General features: G+C 40.5%; 1 protein-coding gene across 2 annotated transcripts in view; it reads right to left on the bottom strand.

Moving 5' to 3' along the window:
• The window catches only part of PCSK5 (proprotein convertase subtilisin/kexin type 5), a 220,019-nt gene extending 199,974 nt beyond the window's left edge, over nt 1-20,045 (bottom strand). For both annotated transcript variants that reach the window (XM_057372770.1, XM_057372778.1), the window contains exon 1: nt 19,321-20,045. In XM_057372770.1, the coding sequence (XP_057228753.1) occupies nt 19,321-19,518 (198 nt within the window). In that variant the 5' untranslated portion in view covers nt 19,519-20,045. The remainder of the gene's footprint in view (nt 1-19,320) is intronic.
• Between the last annotated feature and the right edge of the window lie 1,793 nt (nt 20,046-21,838).

Here is a 21,838-nt window from a genome sequence, read left to right as displayed (position 1 = left end):
ATCTGCTGCAGTGTGAGTCCCCCACAGGCAGACAGTCATCCCAAAACTGCTGCACCGTGGGGTCCCTCCCACGGGAGACAGTTCTCGGTGAACCTCTCCGGCGTGGTTCCACTCTCACGAGCAGCACTCTACGCACATCTGCTGCAGTGTGAGTCCCCCCACGGGCAGACAGTCATCCCAAAACTGCTGCACCGTGGGGTCCCTCGTCCCCGGGGTGCAGGCCCAAGGCCAGGCTGTTCCATCTCGGGAGCAAGGCCTCTCTCTCCATGGCTCTCCTGCTGGACACAGYCCCTTCYCRGCATCCGCCYKCTCYAGCRTGGGGACCTCCCTCCTCCATGGACTGCGGGTGGATCTCTGCACCCTCCATGGATCCCATGGGCTGCAGGGGGACAGCCTGCTCCACCATGGTCACCATGGGCTGCAGGGGGACAGCCTGCTCCACCATGGTTGTCACCACGGCTTGCAAAGGAATCCCAGCTCCAGCGCCTGGAGCAGCTCCTCCCCCTCATCCACTGCTCTTGGTGTCTGCATTCCCTCACATATTCTCAGCCTCCTCCACTGGCAAAACTACTGTATGCTCCCTTTGTTTTGATTTCTTCTTAAATATGTTTTCACAGAGGCGTAACCACCATCTCCAATTGGCCCACGTTTGGTCAGTGGCATGTTCATCATCCTCAGAGCCAACAGCAATTAGCTCTGATGGACATGGTGGAAACCTACAGAAGCTTCTCACAGGAGCCATCTTTTTGCCCCCCCCCCCACTTCCAAAAACGGGGCCAAGCAAAACCAACACAATTGTTCTCTAAAAAAATCATTTCTGGTGTACTCTGTATAATGTGACAACATTTTAAATATTTTCCTAGTGTCCCAGTCACAGAGAAAAGGGTGGAGAGTTTTTATCGCTGTTTATTCGATGCAATCCATATCATTGCTGGGTGGCACAGCTTTGGAAGGAAAAAGCCATGGCCAGAAACTAGGAATTCACCACTCCTGCCYCAGTCACAAAAGCAGAGTGGACTGTCCCCTTAAACCACGGTGTGTTTGGGCCCTTCTGCTGCTTGCCAGTTTTTCTCCCTCCTCCCTTTTTTTCTACAGAGTGCTATTACAGCAGTTGCAGTGTTGAAGTGGACCCTTCCAAGCAGCAGAGAGTTGGAAATGGCAGTTCAAGCAACTCCAGAGGAGTAAGCTTAGCCAGCAGTTTTGCAATCCCTCTACTCAGATGAACTAGCTTCCACATTCTATTTTGTCCCTTTTGGGGAAGAGCATTTTGCTGTAGAAGCTCTCCTCACCGCATTGCCTTTGTTTGAAGACCACACCTGGCACTGCCTTTGAGAAGCATTTTTCTTTGTTTCTGGTGATGAATGCTATTTTGTGGGTAAGGCACCTTCTTTTAGTGTACTTTCTGTGTACTTTTTACTATTGATAATGCTGTGGTTATTGTGATTTTTAGCAAATTGGTATTTTTATTGCAGAATCTGTCCTTATTGTCCCTCCATTATCAAAAGGGGTAGGGGAAACAGAGTGGCTTATTTGGAGTTTAGTTCCCTGTTGGTTGTTAAGACCAGCACACACAGAATCACAGAATGGCCTGGAAGAYAGCAAGCAGAGCAGCGAACCAGAGGAATGGGATACCATTCAGAGGGACCAAGACAAGCTTGAAAAGTGAGCCCACAGGGATGTTACGTGGTTTAACAAGACCAGGTGCAAAGTGTATTTRAAATTTAAATCCGAAAACCTCACAGCCTGTAGCCCTTAATTTTGATCCCTGTTGGCCCATTGCTATCCATAAGTGTAAACTGGTTCAATGATTCTACAGAAAACTGCCACTCCCTTTCCTTCTTCAGGCAAGCAAGTGTTAAGCATCTGAAAACCAAGGCTCTAGTTCAGCACTTAGGGGCAAGAAAGCTCTGCACAGGCTGTTAGCTATTYACTGATCCACCCAAATTAAAGCACCCCTATCTGGAAAGGGCATGTTCATTCAAGACCTGGAACCTAAATGTGACTTGTATTCCAAGAAGCAAAACTGTGGAGTTTGCAGTTTTCTTTATTTTTTCATATGCAGGTAGTTCAGAAGGGAATCTAATTTTTCCAGCTGAACTGTCCTGTCCTCCAGACTGAAGATTCAATACACTGGGCAAGAACTCCTGATTACTGTATAGCTTTTTTTCCATCTAGGAGACTCAGATTTGGAGTTTTAGGGGTGACTGGGATAGGTTACTTCACCATCTGCAATAATGACCATTCTGTCTCAACCTCCAGCTCTCCTGTCCAAAGCCCCATCGCTGGATCAGTACTGACAGATCTCCAGCAGACTGAGGCTGAAGGAGCAASCACCATAAGGACAGCTGCAGAGGTGCTCAGACATCTGAGCTGAAGAGTGATATGAGGGTTCTTTCTCTTCTTTCAAGTTGAAAGTTTTTTTTTATTGTTTTATTTTCCTATTTTAAGCCAAACTAACAGAAATTCAACGGCCCAAATTGTGAATACATCTCTGTATGTGCTAAAGGTAGGAACAGTCTAATTTGCCAGTTCATATCCGCTTCTCCCACGTTCCTTTTTCTTCAGGTTTGTTTTAAATGGAACTGATGTCTGCAAAATGTTGCTGTTTCTGAACAGTGACACTCTAAACAATTAGGGCTGGGTCTTATATAAACCCCTTCTTCCTGAAGAATTTTTTTAGTCTCCTAGATGGGAAAGAAACCCTATACAGTAATCAGGAGTTCTTGYCCCGTTTATTGAATCTTCAGTCTGGAGGACAGGATAGTTCAGCTGGAAAAATTCTGAAATTAGATTCCCTTCTGAACTACCTGGATATGAATAATAAAGACAACTGAAAACTAAGAATGAAGTTAAAAAAAATCACATGGCTTTTTCAGCAGAAACATCACAATTCTATAGAAGTAAATCACATTGTATCTCTTCTACATGCTAGGAACATAACACTACCATTTAACCACTGACGTTGCCTTTCCTGTYTAAATAGAGAGGAAAGCATATTGCTTTATTGAATTAAAATACACCCCCCTAGCCTTCTTTGGTATTTTTCAGACATCAGAATGGAGACATTTTGTCCTTGAGCTAGAAAAGTACAGTTTGGCTTTCTAAATACCTAATGCCAAAAACTAATAACAGCAAAATAAAGTACCACTGCCTTATGTTCTTTAAGGTAATGTCACTGCTGTAGATTATATGCTGCTGTAAAAGTAACACATTAATTTTTTCAATTGAAAAATAAACTCCAGCTTTTTAATTTTCACTTAATTTTCATTACCTTTTTAGTGAGATTAAAACACATCAGCATTCTGAAATAATTTATAATTTTTGATATCACTCTGAATCAGTTTTAAAGTTGAGCTTTTTCACTGAAACTGAAATATTATTTCACTGAAATAACAGAAAATTTTACTTTCAATTTCATATTTCAATAATATCTATTTCTTAGGAAGCTTTAAAAGTCCAAGAAATACTACTGTAGCAAAACTAAGTAAATTAAAAATGCAGCTTAAAAAGAACATGAAAGGAACATTTCAATTTGCAGTGGAAATTCTTAACATGACTTGGGTGTGTTGGGGTAATCCATAATATTATTGTATTCCATATCTATATCTGCCCAAAAAATTGTTACTGTGTCTGTAAGACCCTACAGCCAGGTACATTGTGTGTGTCTGGGGGTGCACTTACTGGCGTTTTTAAAATCATCTCTCATGAACAGCTTTCGCTTCTTTGCCATATGGTATCTCCTTTGTGGGCTGTTTGTTCTTTGCTCAGGCAAAGGTTTCATCTTCCCTTTGTGGGATTTTGGCACATCTCAGAGAGGCTGCAGTTGGTGGTTTTGAGCGGCCTTACAGTGAATTCTGCAGGTGCCTGCTGGTCATCATGGACAGTCCTCCTTCCCCAAGCCAGGTCAAGTCCATTGGCTTCCCATTCCAGAGGGAAAGACACAGTTCTCTAGACAGTGYCACCTTGGAGGGGAAGATTTGACATCATCTTCCCTTGGTTCTCCAGCCAAGTGGTTGACTCTGGCAGGTACCATCTCGGGAAAGGGCATTTCTGGCATTTGGGTCTCTGATACCATGAAATTTTGAAATTTAGCAGTTTGGTATCTAGAAGTTATTTACTTTTTTCCCCCAAGCCTGCTGGCATTCTGTTTGTTATTGAACTGTTATTTYTTCACTTACATCTACTCRTACCTCATTCATTAACAACAGAAAAAGATTGGTTGGAATCAAGAGGGATGTTACTCATTTCAGAGTGCCTACCTCTTTAAACTGTCTCAAACCAAGACAGATGGCATATTTGATTTGTATTACCTCTATAAAAGTAGTTTTTCAAGTAGTTTCAAGGCTTTTTACACCATTACAGAATATGAACTAATTATATTTATAGTCTAATTTCTCAAATATAATTTAAATTAAAAGCTAAATTTAAATGTGGAATTCTAAATTCCCAGTTAGATTTATTCAAAACTATTTTTAAATATCAAAATTCTACTTTTCTATACAGAGTAATGCTCTACTCAAAATATATTATAAAATATATTTAGCAAYATAAAACAAATTATGTTCCCTGTGAGACTCCTAACTGACCCATAACTTTTAGAAGTTGAAGTAAATTGGAAAAAGCTTCCTACATCACACTTTCTGCATAAAGGTTACTTTGTACAGTTGTATTTTAAAACAAATATTGTCAAATTAAATTCTGCTTTTTGAAATTACAGTACTTTAGTGCTCTCTTGGTAACCTTATTTAACATGTGGAATTACTTTGAAAAATTGAGAGAAGAAACCTAACAACCAAATAGTTATATGAAGTGTCTACATCATTTAAAAAACAAAAAAAAAATTGTATCATAAACAAGTTTTAGTACAAATCAGRAGGAAGATTAATTCAGGTGTCAGAAAGAATAAATTCAAACTGCATCATAGCTTTAATTCTAATACATGCTAAATCATACTAAGATTTATTAATTGAAACTACACCACTATACAGGAGAAACAATCCTTCCAAACAGGACTGTGGCATCTTTTTTTAGAGTATACTTTTGAGTAAATCTTATTGTTGTTGTTGTTGTTGTTGTTGTTGAAATTATGAATTTTCTCCCTTACTGAGTTCTGAAAAGGAGGAGAGGTTAATGTTTTTCTTTAAAATAAAAATATACTTCAATCACATTTACTCACAAACAGTACTAGTGCTAAAAGAACAGGTAAAAAAAAGAACAACACTGAAGTCAAATCATTAAAAGAGAAATCCCATAGACACCCATCAGATAAATAAAGCCAAGGGAAAGACCTGCCTGAATAAAGACCATGTGAAAATGAAGTTCAAGTCCTACAGTAATGAGCAGTGAAGCCTTACATGCCACTGGTAACAGGAGACCACAGCAAAGGCATGCTCCTTGCAGAAGTCATGACAGAGGCAGGGCTTGAGCTACATCCCTACCCTCCTCTGTCGCAGCTGCAGCTCTGAGAAGAAAATGCATCAGCCTTTATGGGAGGACAATAGCTGGCAGCCCTCCTTGTATCTGAGCTGTGCTGTGTATTAGGCACCCTTTGAACACTTGCTATGTGGTACCACTTCCCTATAGATGAGTGCAGACAAATATGCCTTCAGTGATGTTAAGAATGAATAAAATGTAAAAAGTTGAAGATATCTGGACACTGTGTTGATTATTCAAGCATTAAATTGAAAAGAATGTCACCACAGTACTTGAAAAATTTCTTTGAAGGTGGGTAAGGATTTTATTTACCTCCACTCTAGAACTGATAAACAGGTTATGACCATTAGAACAATGTTCAAAAATATAGCTAAAATTAATTAACACAGATTCTTAATTATTGGACAGGCAGTGGTAGGGGGTTGATACGAAGTGCGGGTTCCAACAGACATACCAGCCTAAAACCATAAGGGAAGATGGTAAAGAAAGCCATTTCCACATTCATAATGTGAAATGTTAAAATTCAAATACAACGATTACACACATGAATAATTGTGACTCCATGTTACTGTGAGCTTTGCCTAGTGAGCTTTGCAGCAATTGGCAAGTTCATGTCCCYGCCAAATAATGCAATGTTATGCAGCAAACCTGTGATGATGGGCTTGCAGCTCCAGAGAAACATTACATTTTTCATGAAAATTATCAAAAGGACAACCTTCACTTATCAATTTATATTATGAAAAGGACAACCATCAATTACAACCTTCATTTTCATTCACCTTTTGTATTATTTCTTTTCAATACAAAAAGCAGCGCAATGTAAACTGGTAGTTAATTCCCTTTTTTGCTAAGCCCAGTGAGTCACCACCTTGTTTCTGCAAGTAAAAATGAGTGCAACAAAGCATATTTGTATTATGCTGAACAAACAAAAGCAACCTCTGCAGTATTTAAAGCGACTTTAACGCAGTCGCCATGCATTTGTAAGTTCAAGCCATAATGTATTTTTTATCTGCAAAGATGCTGTTAGGAAATATGGTAATGTTTGCTTCAGTACCACAGTCATTATTTTGATGAAGCCATCAAAAAGGAAACAAATACCTTTAACATTTTGAGGGGTGAACTAAATTGACACTGCTTTCTCAATCTTTTTTTTTCCCTTCCTAACTCTATAGTCTGTAATTTAAAATGTCTAAATTATACACTGCATCAACTGAAATGAGCTTTGTCTCTATCTCTATTTTATATCTTCCAATCCTATTTCATGTTGTACCACTAAACAAAGGTAAAATGATGAGACAATGAGGATGCATACKCATGTGTTTTAAACTACTCCAGATTCTAAAGAGTATAGCTTCTTTACAAGGTTTCTTTACCAGTAGTCTCATATATGTAATTATAATAAAGAATATGAACGAGGCTTGAAAAAGTTCTGACAAGGCTACTTCATACAAACAGTATAAAGGTTAGATAAGAGGTTTTATTTTTTAACAAACTGCTGTAAGAAACAAGGTTGACACTCATTTCCTTCTAAATCTTGATCATGAAATATTTAATAGGCAGGCATTGTCCCTGCCCTGAAACTTGTAAACATCTATCCTACACAGTCCTGGGATCAAGTCCCTTGTCACTTACAAAACTGTAGGTCAGAAATCACTGTTGAAGCTAATGAATTTCAGAGGCATAAATCACGAGCAGTCAAATCTAATGGGGTTACTTCTGTAGGTAAAAGATGTAARAACTGGGCAGTTCTAGTATAACAGTAGAAATACTGTTATATCTGTATTTAGTTATTTAAACATCAATATAAAACTCCTAAGCACATTAGCAAGGGAATTTATACCATTCAAAAGGACTAATATGGTGACTTACACTAGTCATACTGTTTACAGTGAACATTTATATTGCCAGCAATAAACTTTTTCATGCTGTACTTTGTCTTACAAATCTGAATTCAGCACTTATTGGTCATAGGAAATACAATGTTTTCATTTAACTGACTTTCTCATGAGACTTGATTTAAGCAATTTCCTCTTCCATTACTGATACARTTTACCAAAGAGTAATAAAGAAGTGACTCATGGGAATATCTAAGACAGAGTTAAGTTCCTCTACGTGGGGTGTGTAGGCGCTAAATCCAGCACTCTTATACAGTTAACCTAGATCACACTTCCTCAACTTTGCACTCTAGCAAAGTCTGATATCTTCCACCCTGTACAGCATGCTTAACCAAATGCAGAGGAACATGCAACTTGTCCAGTAACCCCACACTACTGACACATTCATCTATTTTACTTGGTTAATGCTGGAGCTGTACAAAAGCTCGTACTTYGTCTAGTGTAAAAGTAAGGTTTGTCAGTGTTCTTTGTTTATGTCTCCATATGTAACCCATTTGACTTTGGTCAGAAAACTAGAGCAGCACCTGTTCATGCAACAGTTTAATAGTATCAAAACAAAAAAATTCTCTTGGCATCTAAGATATACTAAAAGAAAAAGCAAGTGAGAAAATGAGACAAAAAAAAAAATCCCCCAAATTATTGCATTCTGTAGTATTCAAGCATAATCATAGAATTATACAGATTTTAGCCACCACTGGAACTGCTCACCCTGCAGTTATGTTTGTCATATTAATATTTGCATTTGTCAGRCAAGAAATTGAAATTGCTCAAATTTCACACAATTGGAATGGCATTTATACACAAGAAGGCTTCCAAAAGAGCAGTCTGTTGCAAYGGTAGAACTTTTTATTGATGCCAACACAGTTCAGGGACCTTTTAGGTCATGGAATAGTTAACTCTTATAAAACAACAATGYTCTGTGACTCTGTTCAATTCCAGCTACCAGTTTTCCCAGGTGATGGTCTTGTGATTTGTCAGTTGGCCACCCTCATCGTGCAGTGGCCTAAAATTCATTGGTCAGAGTCTTGTTGTTCACTGTCAATGAAAATTTAAACTACTGTACCAAGCTGAAGTCAACACACAGCTTGAGCAGACAGACAGAAAAAGGAGTAACAACAGTGATGCAGTGATAAGCATATGTCAGTAGTGTCAAAGCAATTCCAGACATTGTCATATTTGTATCCTGTGGAAATTAACTTTTATTTCAATTAGGTATGAATAAAATCCTATTCATGTTGGGCTTTCAATTAATGGAAAGCAGATTATTTTGTTTACAAAGGAGCAAGGAAGAGAACTGTACACAGTTTCTCTTTAATTAATACTGCCATGCCAGCTAGGGCTGGCACTTGTGCTGCATGTGGTGATGGGATATATCTAGTCTGTCAGCCTTACTAATGTAATGGGGGTATGTGCAAAAGAATTTTTTAATATCCTTACTGAGAGATTACTAAGACTTTTATAAACTGCTACTGATACTTCATGGATAAGAATACCACATAATACTTCATATGATACTACATACTAGAWACTGTATATAGACTATATACAATACTATATTCATAATACTAATACAATACTACATAACACTTCAAATAAGAAAGAAGCTAATCTAAGCTGTAAAACCATCCTGCAGATATCTGCATTAGTTTCACTGTACACTCCACTGGTAAAACTACCAGTTGTGCAGGATGGGACTTGGCTGCTCATGAGAAAACAGCTTACTCTGCAGTCTGATCCCGCAGGGAAGGGGTCTAYTCATTTCCAACAGGGTTAGAAAACTCTTCCAGCTAAAAGCTGTGCTCATTGGAGCACAACACACTGACAAAAACACCGGATTTTTTTCAAAGTTTAGTGTTTGATTGATTTGTTTGCTTCAGTTCAGCTCAGGTCAGTTACTTGCGATACAATACTTGACATTCTGCAGTTCACAATGTTGAAGGAATATGGGTGGAATAACTGAATAAAAATACTCAGTAAATTAAAGTAATTGAAAATCTCATTTAAAAAACAGTTCCACATTTCAGAGCAACTGGGTGGAAAATGTGATGTCAACTTTTAAAAGCAGATGTGAGGCATTATTAACTTCCAAGCCACTACTAGAAAAATTAGTAGAAACTAAGTAGTAAAAAAAAAAAATTAGTAGAAACTAAGAAGTAAGACACTTGGGTAAAAAGTTGCTGCTTTGGAAATAGTTAAACAGAGGAAAATTCTGCCTAACAAGTTTATTACTGTTCTTTGAAGAAGCCAAGCATATAGATAGAGATGGGTAAATAGATATACTCTCGTTGAACTTCCAAAAGGCTTTWGACAATGTTCTTTGACAGTAGGTTTTGAGACTTTAAGAATGCACTGCTTAAGGTCTTTGCAGAAGAAAGCAATCAAAACCAAAATACTGAAAGCAAAGCTTAGAAGTAATAGTTATTTGTTTATTAAATAGTAATTTATTTCTTGCAACGGGTAGAGGTTCTAGATAGAGTTCTTTTGGGTTCCATTGCAGAATCTCTTCTGGTTCCTACATTTTTCATTATAAAAATATGCATGGAAAACAGAGTTAGCAATGAGGTGTAGATGTCAGCCATGACAAATGTAAAAACTGCAACTGCTGACTGTGCATGAACTGTAGAAGGACCCTACAAAACTGAGTGACAACAGTATCAAATGAAAACCAATACAGACAAAATTAGATCACACACAAACCAAAGCTCACACTAAACAATGAGAGCTGCCCAGTACCACTAAGGAGCAACAGTCTCAGTGCTATAGCAGACTAATCCAGGAAATTCAGCTCGATAGAAATCCCTACAGCAAACTACATACTAGATGTTAGCGAAAGAAGAATTTGCAGAATAAGAATAAAGCAGAGTGGCATTATGAGAATAATGCAAAGTTTTGTCACATTAAGTGCTGTATAGCTTCTAGTTCCCTCTAGAGGGACTAGAAAGAGGTCCTTCAAAGAGGACATAATAGACCTGAAAAAGTTTCCAAGTGGGAAAAGAAAAGCAGAAAAAGATAAAGTACAACAGAAATTATACAAGGAATAGCCAAGTAAACTAAGACCCTTCAGTTCTAGGTACAACATAATTTAGGGGAAATAAAAACTAAGAAATCACATACAGTGTAAGAGTGGACAAAAATTGCCTTTCCCCATATCTTTCAGTAGTTATCGAATAAAGCTGGTAAGAAACAAGCAAAAGAGAGGTATGTCTTCACATAGTGAAGTAGAAAGCTTTAGAAATAATTCCCACAGAATACTGTKAATGCTGAAAGTTCAGTTTTATTTCAGAGACTGAACAAGAATCTGGACAAAGAAAACATTAAGCATTTCTAAGTATGCAGAAACCATATCCAGCTCAGGCAGGCTCCTTAGCTGAAAACAGCTGAAGGGAATGTTAGGGAAAAGCATCAGATGCTTGTTTTGCTCTTCCTCACCCAGGACAGTAACTTAAAACCATGGCCTATGCCCACAGTAGTTGTGGCTAGACAGATCTTTTAACGGACTTAGAATRGCCTTGCATCTTTTTGAGTCCATTTGAATAAAGGCTGTTCAAATCCTGTTGTAGGATCTACTTCTCTATGCCCTAGATGTCATGCTACTGGTTTTGGAGGTGCAACACAATGTATTTTCTTTCATGTCTGTTTTTAAGACAACAGTTTACTGTGTAAATGTTCTGCAAAGAAAAGCTCAATGAAAGAAAAGGAAATGCTCGCTAGGTTTATACAGAGGGGAAATTATTGACAGACATCACAGAGAATGGAAATTTCCAGTTCCTTGGAAGCTGCAAAATATAGCTTAAAGAATAAATAGCAAATCAGATAAAAGATGTACAGGATGCTAAACACAGTTAGAACTAGTGAAAAAACAGACAATTAGGAACCTAGTGGCTTCAGTGGCAAAGTTGTGTGACAAGAAACAACTGCACATGCCCTAAGTTCAAAGCAAGGTTTACAATACTGAGGGCACTCAGTGAATATGACCACCAGACATCCCTTTAGAAGACCCTCTAGGACCATTAAAGGACTCCCAATAAGGGGTGGAAGCCTTTAAATTGGTTCTAGAAAAAGTGATGTTTATGCATTAGCTAGGAAGTACATTGTAATGAATATGTACAAACACGATGGAATAAATACCGTGTTGTAAAGTTTCGCGACATACATTTGGTTAGGGTAAAAATCCTCCAAATGTGTCCAGCACTGTAATAAAGAAGTAAAATATTTCAAATTGTGTTAGAAAGTAAGAAGTAAAATATATCAAATTGTGTACAAAGTAAGAAGTAAAATACTTCAAATTGTGTTTACTCAGTATCACTACATGATACCACTGATTAAACAATGTATTTCTAAAAAGAGAACTTTACCCAGTTCCAGGTTTGAATTTCAGACACACACTATTCTGTAACACTTCACTGACTTCTAAGCGCTCTTACATAAAACTCAATGTTTTTTGCTCTAGTTTGAACAAAATATGTAGCACAGGTTTCAACTGTGACTTGCAGCATCTCTGTAACTCCAGTTTGGCCCTAAAACACAAACCTATTCCTTGCTGGCACAGAAAAATTAAAAAAATATATAAAAAAAATTTTWAAAAATTTTAAAAAGAGGAAAAAAAAGTGTAACTTGAGCAAAGTTGGGACCTTGCTGATGGGTATTCCTTATTAAAACGTATGCCATCTCCCTGAGATCACGTTCCTCCCATATGGAAGAGTCTGCGCAGACAATTTATTCTTTCCTGATTTATTTAGAACTGTATATTCTATCTTGCCTGATTAACATGCTTTTTACAATCTCACCTCCATTGTGCAACATCTTGTAATCCACAAGAATTTGCACAACAAGCTGTTCTGGCAGGATTTCATTCTGTAGTTCTCATACTCTGCTGGTCTTGTCAATGTTTCATTCCAAACAGTTTTTCCTTCTGCAAGTATCAATCACATTGGGACTAGCATGTTGCCAAACACTTAGTGAGTTAAGGTTATCTTTGGTAAGCAGGATTCTGTTTGATCATTCTTTTTCCTGTGTTTGGCAGGTGACAAAGAGCAACATATGACATGGCTGACATGTATTTCTCCACCTGCTGAATTTACAATTGATTATTTGGAGGGGAAGAGAAAGGGATACTGGCCAATCGCAGAACCACAGAACACAGCTCTRAAACATTCAAATATGACACTGGAAATATCTTATCTGACAATGTGAATTATTTATGGCATTGTACAAAAGTGGGGAGGTTGTATACAAGCAGGGCATCGTTTCTGGTTAAGGCAAACAGAAATCAGTCAAAACATAGCAACCATGATGACTGTAGGAGTGGGATGTCTAACTTCTAATAGGAAGCTGGAAGCTACTAAAGCAAAAGTAAAGGCTGGGTCTGAAAATGTGATGGAGAAACAGGAGCCACTTAAGCACAACAGCAGATACATAACATACTGGCCATGACTAAATTTAGTCTGTCAGTTGGAAAAAAAAATCACTTTTAATTGGTTAATTTCTGACTAGATTAAAACTGAARTCAAAAATCGGATCCTGTCCAATCCAATGTTCTTCAGATGTTTATTATATTATTTATGTTCATTTTGAGCAGATACTTTGCAAATTAAAAACTTTATCTATCTCTAAGTACTACTTGAGTAGTGGTATCAAATTCCTGAAGCAGGGCACCAAATTAAACTAAGGAACAGTTGGTGAAAACTATATAAGCAAGATGATTTATCTATTTATTACAGCAGAGCAGTAAATAATTACCTGCCAGAGTKCCTCTTGAAATTGTTTTCGTCAATATTTCAACTAGCAGCCTGAATACTGGCATAGAAAAGACACCTACTAAACATAAGATACAGGAAGACTCAGAAGTGATATGCAAATATATTGAGGGAAAGGAACACAATTCAAAACGAATTGACACTGTAAAAGAAGGTCTGGAAAGGCAGCACAACATTCAGCAAAGGCATAAGCAAAGTACTACACCTAATAAATAATAACCTACTGAATAAATTCAGCCTGGAGAGCAATGGGCTAGGAATCTGGCAGAATCAATCTGTGAACCATAGSAGATCACATGCTGAACTCTGTCAAGAATGTAATATGGCTACAGGATACTCAAATGCCATAATGAGTTACGTAAACGGGAGTGCTGACCTGAAGAGAGCTGAAGCAATCCATATGCTGTACTCAACTGTAATGCTCCAGCAACTCCTTGCCCAAGATCAGGATCTCTTAGAAAGACCAATCAAACAGTAAGACTGATCTGTAAAAGCTTCACTTACTTGAAAAAAGGAGAGGACTAACTTGGATGAAAAACAAAAAAGACCACAAGAGGGAAAYGCTACAATTTTTCTAATGTTGCTGCTCTTTACATTCATAGAGAAACAAGAAACACAAACTTTGAAGTGCAGAAAAACTAACACAGTTTTGACTTTCCTAGGACAGAGGGTTAAGAAACCACTGGAACCTGACCCTGTAGAACTTCTTTATTGAAGACCATCAAAAACTGGTTACATATCTGCCAGGAAATATGTGGGTATAGCTGTTTTTTCTTAAAGGCACTGCAATGGACAAACCAATCCAGCAATTTCCCTCCTGTCCTTCACTTCTATAGCTTTAGCCATTGTCAGTCAGAGGTTGTCATACTAGACATATGACTGCTGTCATACCGGAAGTAAGATGCACAATGGATTTACCTCAATATGTTTTACAGATTTCTTCTGGTTCTTCCATTTTAACCTAGCATGGTTCACTTCCATACTTTGTTCAAGAGAATCAGTTCATACAACATTAACATTTGTAAATTGAGCCACAACTATCTGTTATTCTTAAAAATATAATTTAGCCTGTGTTGGCTAAGGACTTTAAATAAAAAAAAATCATAAAATTTGTAGTTTGATCACTATACTATTAGAGAAGAATATCATCTTCCCTCATGTTGTAACAACATAAAAGTAGTACTAGACTGCCTCTATGACCAGAAGCCATATTTTTTCTTCATCCAACTCCTAATGAAAAGCTCATATTTAGAAGTACTAAGTTCTGTTCCCTCTCTCTCCTCCCTCTCATCYTTAACTGCAGAGATGAGAAAACTACTACTAAGTATGAAGAAATAGCCATGATATATCTTTTGTAGTCTCCAATATGTGCAAGTGTACTGGTTCTGTGGCATTATGAACATATGCAAAAATTTTGCTTCAGGACTTATATTTTCCAAATATTTTTCTAGCGATGCTTATTCTCTACCACCCCTAAATGCACTTTTTTCCTGCCATGTGTAAGATAAAGTTCAGTTTTACCGGGTGTATTTGTTTAACCACTCTATACATCTGCATGTGCATACAACTTAGGGTATACCTACCTTTAATTTTTTTAATACCATTGTTCTGATAGTTGTATCTTTAGTACTCAGCACTTCATTRAACTTACTGCAGTATCAAAGTATAGTAATACATACTCTATTTCAGTGCTGTGATCACACAGGCTCTTAACAGCTATGTCCCTTCTATTATCTATCTATATTATGGAGCACTTGAACTTCTTTGCACAAAGGCCTACCACCTCRGTTTTGTGAGCCAGATTTGTGGGGTTTTTTTTACGTCAATGTAAAGTGGCAGAGACTTTGGCAGCAAACTCCTTCCTTTGCTGAAGACAACAACCTCCATTTAGGCTTTTTATCTCAAAATAAGTTCCCTTTTTTCCMTAACTGCCTCCTTGTCTTGCAATTTGAACTACTTAGTTTGCAAAATTCACTTCTGCCTTCCATCAGGAATAGATTTGGAAAATGAAAAACACTACTCGTCCCATTCTTTCTATCAATTAACCTTATTACACAACATCTTCTCTGTGTCATCTCTAAAATGTCAGGTTTGAAATGAACTATTGAAATTAACAGGTTTGAAGTATTATTTATTAAATGTCTGTGTGATTTGCAGGTGTTAAATYGATAAACTCCCAAAYAAAACAAACAAAAAAACCCAATAAAAACCTTATTGGCAAATTACATCAACATTTACATTATTTAGAAAAGCAAATCTGTTTATCTAATGTTGACTCCTGAGGCACAGCTCAAGCTCAGCATACTTGGTGCCTTTTGGCTAAYAGTGTGTATTCCTTGCAGAAAGACAATTGGAAGGATAGAGTGATCTGTCACTTGTAAAGGAAAGTCTACTTGATTCCGAAAAGAGATCAGAAAAGTAAAATTCCTGGAAGAATACTATTAGGAGAGTAAAGATGCGATGTGGGAAAGTGCTGACCCATCCTCAACCCTTGCCTAGAATTAGGAAAGAAAAAAAGGAATGGCAGGATCTGATTAATGAAGCATTTTTCTCCCTTGCTGGAGCCACAGATAAGATATCTTTATCTCTTCCATTCTACCATCACCTTTGGGGTATCAACTATTTGCTTCTCCTGTGCTCCTGAAACACAAGGAAAATCCACTGCCTGAACAAGAAACTCCTGGCACCTGATGACAGCAAAATAGTTACAATATTTAAACCAATCGTACAAAATGCTACACAGACTAGATGCTTAAACTTTCACAGCCTCCAACAGTGAAAGAAATGTTCCTGAATGTCAGTGACAGATAGTTTGCTCTAAGGGAATGGTCTGCCACTGCAAAATACATAATGTGCCAGCAAGGAGGTGCTGGGGGATGCAATATACCCCAAATTGCTCAATCCAGCACAGATTTACTGCTACCTTATCACAGTACTAGAGGGTTTACAAGGTGGAACCACTGTCTTAAAAGACCCATGCAAAAAGAACAATACAACTCTTTCTYGCTAGAGAAACTCAATTGCACTCCAGGGGTACGTCAGAAAAGGCCATATTGGAAAAGGGGGAAGTAAGTCAACTCTATGAATTTAAGTCCTGATATTACAGGTTTGTGTAATTTTAAAATCCAATGAAACAACGAAGACATACGAAGACATTGGCAATACACAAAATACAAGATAAACAAGAAGCATGTCAGAGCAAATTGTAGGAAACAGGAAACAAAATGCATAGCCTGGAAAAACATACAGTAAAAKGGGATTCTTTCTCTGTTGTGCTGTGTTCCCTAAAAATTAATGGAATCTTCCTCTTTTCAATGAATAYAGAAGCCAAAGCTTCAAGATTCATAACAAGACACAGAGACCACAGAAGTCTGAGAGCAACAAAAGTTTACCAAAAGCTGTGAGAAGAGTTCTCAATTGCTCACTAGCAGATCATCTCAGGGCCTCTTTTAACACCCCTTTCTGACATCTATTACTGATTGACTTGTCCAGTCATTTAGGAAGCCTTTTCAGCTTCACCATGGCAATGAAAATTACCTAAGAGGTATTTCAAGACTCAACTGGATATTCTCCAAATCACACAAATATCAAAAAAAAGTAAGTTAAATTCCTCCTGTTACCAGGAATGCACTAAATAACAAAAACTGGGAGGAGGGACGTTGGCCGGTATTTACAATCCAGAGCCTTCCCGGGTCTACCATCTTGTCTGCACTGATCAACTTAATATACCTTTCAATGCCATTTTTCCACAAATTCAAAATTAACAGAAAGGCCATAAGAATAAGAACCTGTCAGAATCCCTCTTTTCTACTGTTCCCTTCAGCTCTAATCAYACAATTAACTGTTGTCAGAATACTCCTGGTTTGCAACTATCTGACTTTCATTTTTATACAGTTCCACTGCTTCTWATCTTGAATACTTTAAATAGGTTATTTTCCTGGGAAATTTGTAACTTGATTTTTGGGCCAGCCCCAGTGGAATTTCGATTCAGCTTTTTGCRCTTTCTTTTTAAAGGTGAACTCATAAATTTAAAGTAACCAAAAATATTATGCCTACTGTGTAACTCTATGAGAAAATTCTGTTTACTGGTATCTCTTTCACTGTTTTCAAAGCATATGCAGCTAAGAGAATGTCTTTCAACAACTCACACAAAACAAAATTTTTAATTGCTTGCAACTGCGTCTCAATAAAAAACAGTAGAGTATTRCCCCATTCTCACCTTCTTTTGCATTTCCTATTTTGTGTCAAATATCTTCCTGCTTTTCCAGAACAATGAGAAAAGCTCACTATGGGCAAGTGCACCTCAACAGTCCCTGATTCCCTTTCTCCAAAAGTTAATACCTTACCCCATTTACTTGTCTTTACCTAGACAGTTTGTTCTTTTTCATCCACAAACCCACTAAAATATTTCCAAGTTGTTAATTATTTTTATTCTTTGTTTTCTCTCATTCCCATCTGTACACCTAATCTGCAATTTATCCATTATTGGTATCCAATAGTTGTATATATGCACTTTCACTAACACATAAAAAAACAATAGTGGCTTACTACGTTCTTTCCTTCATTCAAGACGGGGTTTGCAAATGCAAAGTATAAAAGGCAAGCTCTGAGTTGACCAGCCAGCCCGACACAAGAAAAAAATAAGGAAAAGCAACTGACTGTTGCTTATTTTGGCACTGTAAGGGCCCATATAGGAATATAAACATCTTGAGCAAAAAACATATGAGATTAAAAAGAAATTCACAAACAAGAGAAAGAGAAAAAGCTTCAATTCCTAAATGGTAGTTCCAACGCAGTACTTCAATTTTTATATGAAAGCTTCCTCTCAAGTTCTAGTGCCTCCAGCTGGAAGTAGTACTGCCTGCCTGTTCAAGCATTCCATGAGAGATGCTGGTACTCAACTTTTTTAAGTAACTGCATCTTTACACATCATGYTTTGTGCTACTCCAGTGACATTTTCCAGCTTTTCTCATGTAAATTATTTATCTTAATTGACCATACAGCTGTCTTATTCAGACTTGCAAAGAGTGGGAACACTGAGTTGTACTTCAAACTTTTGATTCCATGATGTAGTAAGTGGGAACTCATTTTAAAACACAATAATAATCTGGTCTTACTTTGATTCGGCTGATAGTAAAAGCCTGTAGTGTAAACACAGCTGCATTTTTGTAAACCTCATGTATAAAAGGAAGCCTTCTGTACCTGAAAATGCTCATTTCTAACCTTTCAAATCATGTAGAATAAACTACTGCCTAGAAAGAATGTGCTTGGATGTTTGCACCCAAGCACGCAACAGGACTGTCTATTTTTTAGGCACTCACCTTATAAACCCTACATATGCAACTCATATTTTGAGAACTGCAAGGAAAGCCTAAAACAGTGAGTATAAACTCCATTAGAAAAAGCGATGTTAGGACATTTTGAACAAAACTGTGCCTAACTGTAGAAGGGGGACATTTTTCAGTGTGATGGGATCCAGTGAGAACCAGGTGTTTACTCAGTTGCAGTTTCTGAACCTGACTGGATCCAAGAATTTTCTGATGTGGTGATGTCTGGATCTAGCCAGCCCAGGTGTGGCCCCGGCCCCGCCAGGGCGCCCTCCTTCCCCACGGAATGCCGCCGGCAGCCGCATGCCTGGCAGCCACTCCGGGACACCCTGCCACCTCCTCCTTCCGCACGCCCCGCCAGAACGGGGGTCGGGACGCCCTCCGCGGCGAGCCAGCGGCCGCGGCTGCCACGTCCTGGCTGCCGGGGAGACGGGCGCTCGCTGCAGGACGAGCTCGTCTTGTACCAGCGCTTTTCAACTCGCAAGGGGAGCATAAGAGGCTGCCCGCCGCAGAGCGCAAAGTTCAGCTGCCTCGAAGGCAGTGAGGCGCCGAGCAGAGGCGCGGCGGGACCCCCCGGGCAATGCCCTCCCCGGCCCTCCCCAGGRGCGGCCCGCGCCCCTTTTCACACCTGGCTTCGAAGGGGAAGGCCACGGCCCCACGCTCCCCGGCATACCTGCCCCCGCGCATCACCTCCCGCGGCGGGAGGCCGGGGCGGCTCTGCTGACAGCCCCGCGGCGGCGGCGGGGCCTGCGGCGGGGCCGTGCTCGGATAGGGCCGCGGGGCCCCCAGTCCCTTGCCCTCGGCGTTGCCCCTGCCCCGGCGGCGCAAGGCAAAGCCGCGCACCCTGCCCGCCCGCCCGCCGGCCGCAGCGCCGGTGCCCGCTAGGAAGTAAGTTGTGAGTGGCGTTACCTGTCCCATATTGATGTATCCGTATTTGCTCGCTATCCTGTTGGCCTCCGGGAGCCCCCCGGTTATCCGCACAGCCCAGTGGTTGGTGTAGAGGCGCGTCCTGCAGGCGGGCAGCAGGAACCCCAGCACCAGGGTGAGCCGGCAGAGAAGGTCCCCGCCGCCTCCGCCTCCCCAGCAACAGCGGCGCTTCCAGCCCATCTTTTCCTCCGCACGCAACCCCCACAAAACTTCCTTTTTCCGAGGCCCTTGTCCTCCCCTCCGGGCGGCTCCGGCGGTACGTTCTCCGAAGTTACCCCGAGGAAGAAACTAGGAAGAGCTTGGAGTAGTGCATTGAAGCGCCCGGGAGTTAAATGATGAGGGATTGGGAATAGCGGTTTAGATCAGCGACTGCTGTTGTGCYCTCTTCCCGCCGCTCTCCGGGGATTAAGTAACTTGCTTGTAAGAGCTTCTCTCACTGTTCCCGAGCGCCAGCTTCTCCCTCTATCCCTAGCTACATGGGAAGTCGTCTCTCCGCGGGGAGGAGGGGTCCTTTTCCCTCTCTCTGCGTTTGCCTCCTCTCTGACTTCCTTCCCCCTGCCAGCGGTCTTCTGTCTCCTTTCCCTCGTCGGGCTTTTCTTCGCCTCCACTCGCTCCCTCTCTCCGGAGTCCGGGAGCAGTGCGGCTGCGGCGGCAGGCGATGTGTGAGTGTTGGCAGCTCAGAGCCTCAGCGCACTCCGGCTCGGCCACCTCCCTCTCCCCTCCCTCCTCCTTCTCCTCCGCCTCCTCTCCCCGCCCTCGCTCCTGGAGCGCCGAAGGCCACGGGAAATGGCAGCCGCGTCGGCGCCGGGTTGCTCCGCTCTCCGTGCTTCTGGGCCCCGGGCTACTGCTGGCCTCGTCCGCGGCCGSCCCGGAGCGCTGTGCCTGCGCCCCCGCCGGGCCGGGAGGCCACAGGCCCGCCGGCGGGGCTGCAGCAGGCGCGGCGAGGTGCGAGGCCTGCGGCAAGGCCTCGTGTTCCGCACTGGCGGCGGGCTCCGGGCCCCGCGCCCGCGGGGCGCCCAGGGCGAGGAGGGGCCGTGGGAGAGCCCCATCTGCTCCCATAGGCCTGGTCTGCCCTGGAATGCCGGCTAGGCTGCCCGGCAGGACAGGAACAGCCCCACAGCTGCTTCTCCGGCAGTCGCTGCATGCCCTTTTGCTGGCCGTATGTTAGATACGGTATACGTCGTCTTTTAATACTAATCTTTCTGCAACGGCCCATCTGTCTGTGGTCACTGACTTCAGAAAGAAAAGTGGGTTGCTGTCGCTTTGGCGACAGGAGGGCGGTGGTCTGCTGCCAGACCGGGAAATGGACGTTCCCGGTGCTCCGTTGTCCATGTGTCCATGCAGCGTGGCCACAGCTCTGCAGCTTGCTTCTGGGGCTATGGAAGATGCGGCTGGTCATGGGCAGATATCTCAGGCGCCAGGAGTACTRAAGGTGCCTGGCTGGGGTGCGAGAAAACTCCCAGCTACTCTAGCCCAAGCTGTTGTTTAACAGGCTAAATGTTTGAGCCTCCCCAATAGATTCAGGGAGATCTGTAGATTTAGATTTGTATATTTAAAATCATTGTCTATGAAGTTCAGTCCAACAGACTTACTGTAAGGAGCTGTTGCAGGTTTTGAAGGAAACTGGACGTGAGAAGTATTACTGCAATTCACTAATGTAAATCTGAGAAGAAGGTGCAAAGTTGACTGATACTGTAGACAGAAGTCAGGCAGCTGTTACTCTCCTGTTCACTGAAGTATGAGAAATTAAATACTTTGCAGAAGATTGTWGAATACACGGAGTTCCTTTTTTCGTCCACCAAGACCTATATTCCTAYATTTTAGATAGCTGTTTTCCTAGTAAAGTAGAAACAGTAAATGCAGAAAGTCAAAGCCATGCTTTCCACTTTAAGTGAATCTCTGTTTTAAGTTCCTAACATTTCCTTACACATTGGTATTATACTGGTGATTAATACCTTCCCACATATTTTGATTTTTTTAAAGGGAGGGAAATACATTCTTCACTGTTTGATGTCTCAGAGAATTTATTTGCCAGTGATTACCTCTGTTAGTATTTTTCCTGTAGCTTGTATGATCATTTACTCAGCGTATTCYAATGTACGGATTAGTTCTATTTGTAGATTTAAGATCTCATCGCTTACCTTCCCTAGGATTTCACAGATGGCAGCTTATTGCTGATCAAATTGTTCTACTGAAACTGCAGTCAACACTCTCACTGGATTCAGCAGGGCACTGTACGAATTGTAGCTGTTAGGACCAGGCAGTTGCACCTTTTTATAATATATACAGATTCATTAATAGGACGTTAAATATCCTCTTGCAATTACCCCTCCATAYTCATTGGTTCACAAGTCAGCTCTCATCCTATTCCTGAAGTGTTTAAAGTATGCTTAATCTTGAATATCCACCTTACAGAAGTAAGTAACAATCAATGGATCACAAAACATGAACCTGGTGCAATCCCAGTTTGTTTTTCTGAAGAAGGTAAGTTAAAAATCTC

This window comes from Malurus melanocephalus, unplaced genomic scaffold (genome assembly GCF_030028575.1).
Source record: "Malurus melanocephalus ecotype Western Australia unplaced genomic scaffold, MMel_1.1 scaffold_7, whole genome shotgun sequence".
NCBI lineage: Eukaryota > Metazoa > Chordata > Aves > Passeriformes > Maluridae > Malurus > Malurus melanocephalus.
The sequence above is the reverse complement of the archived record's forward strand: the minus strand, read 5'-3'. Positions and strand labels throughout refer to the sequence as shown.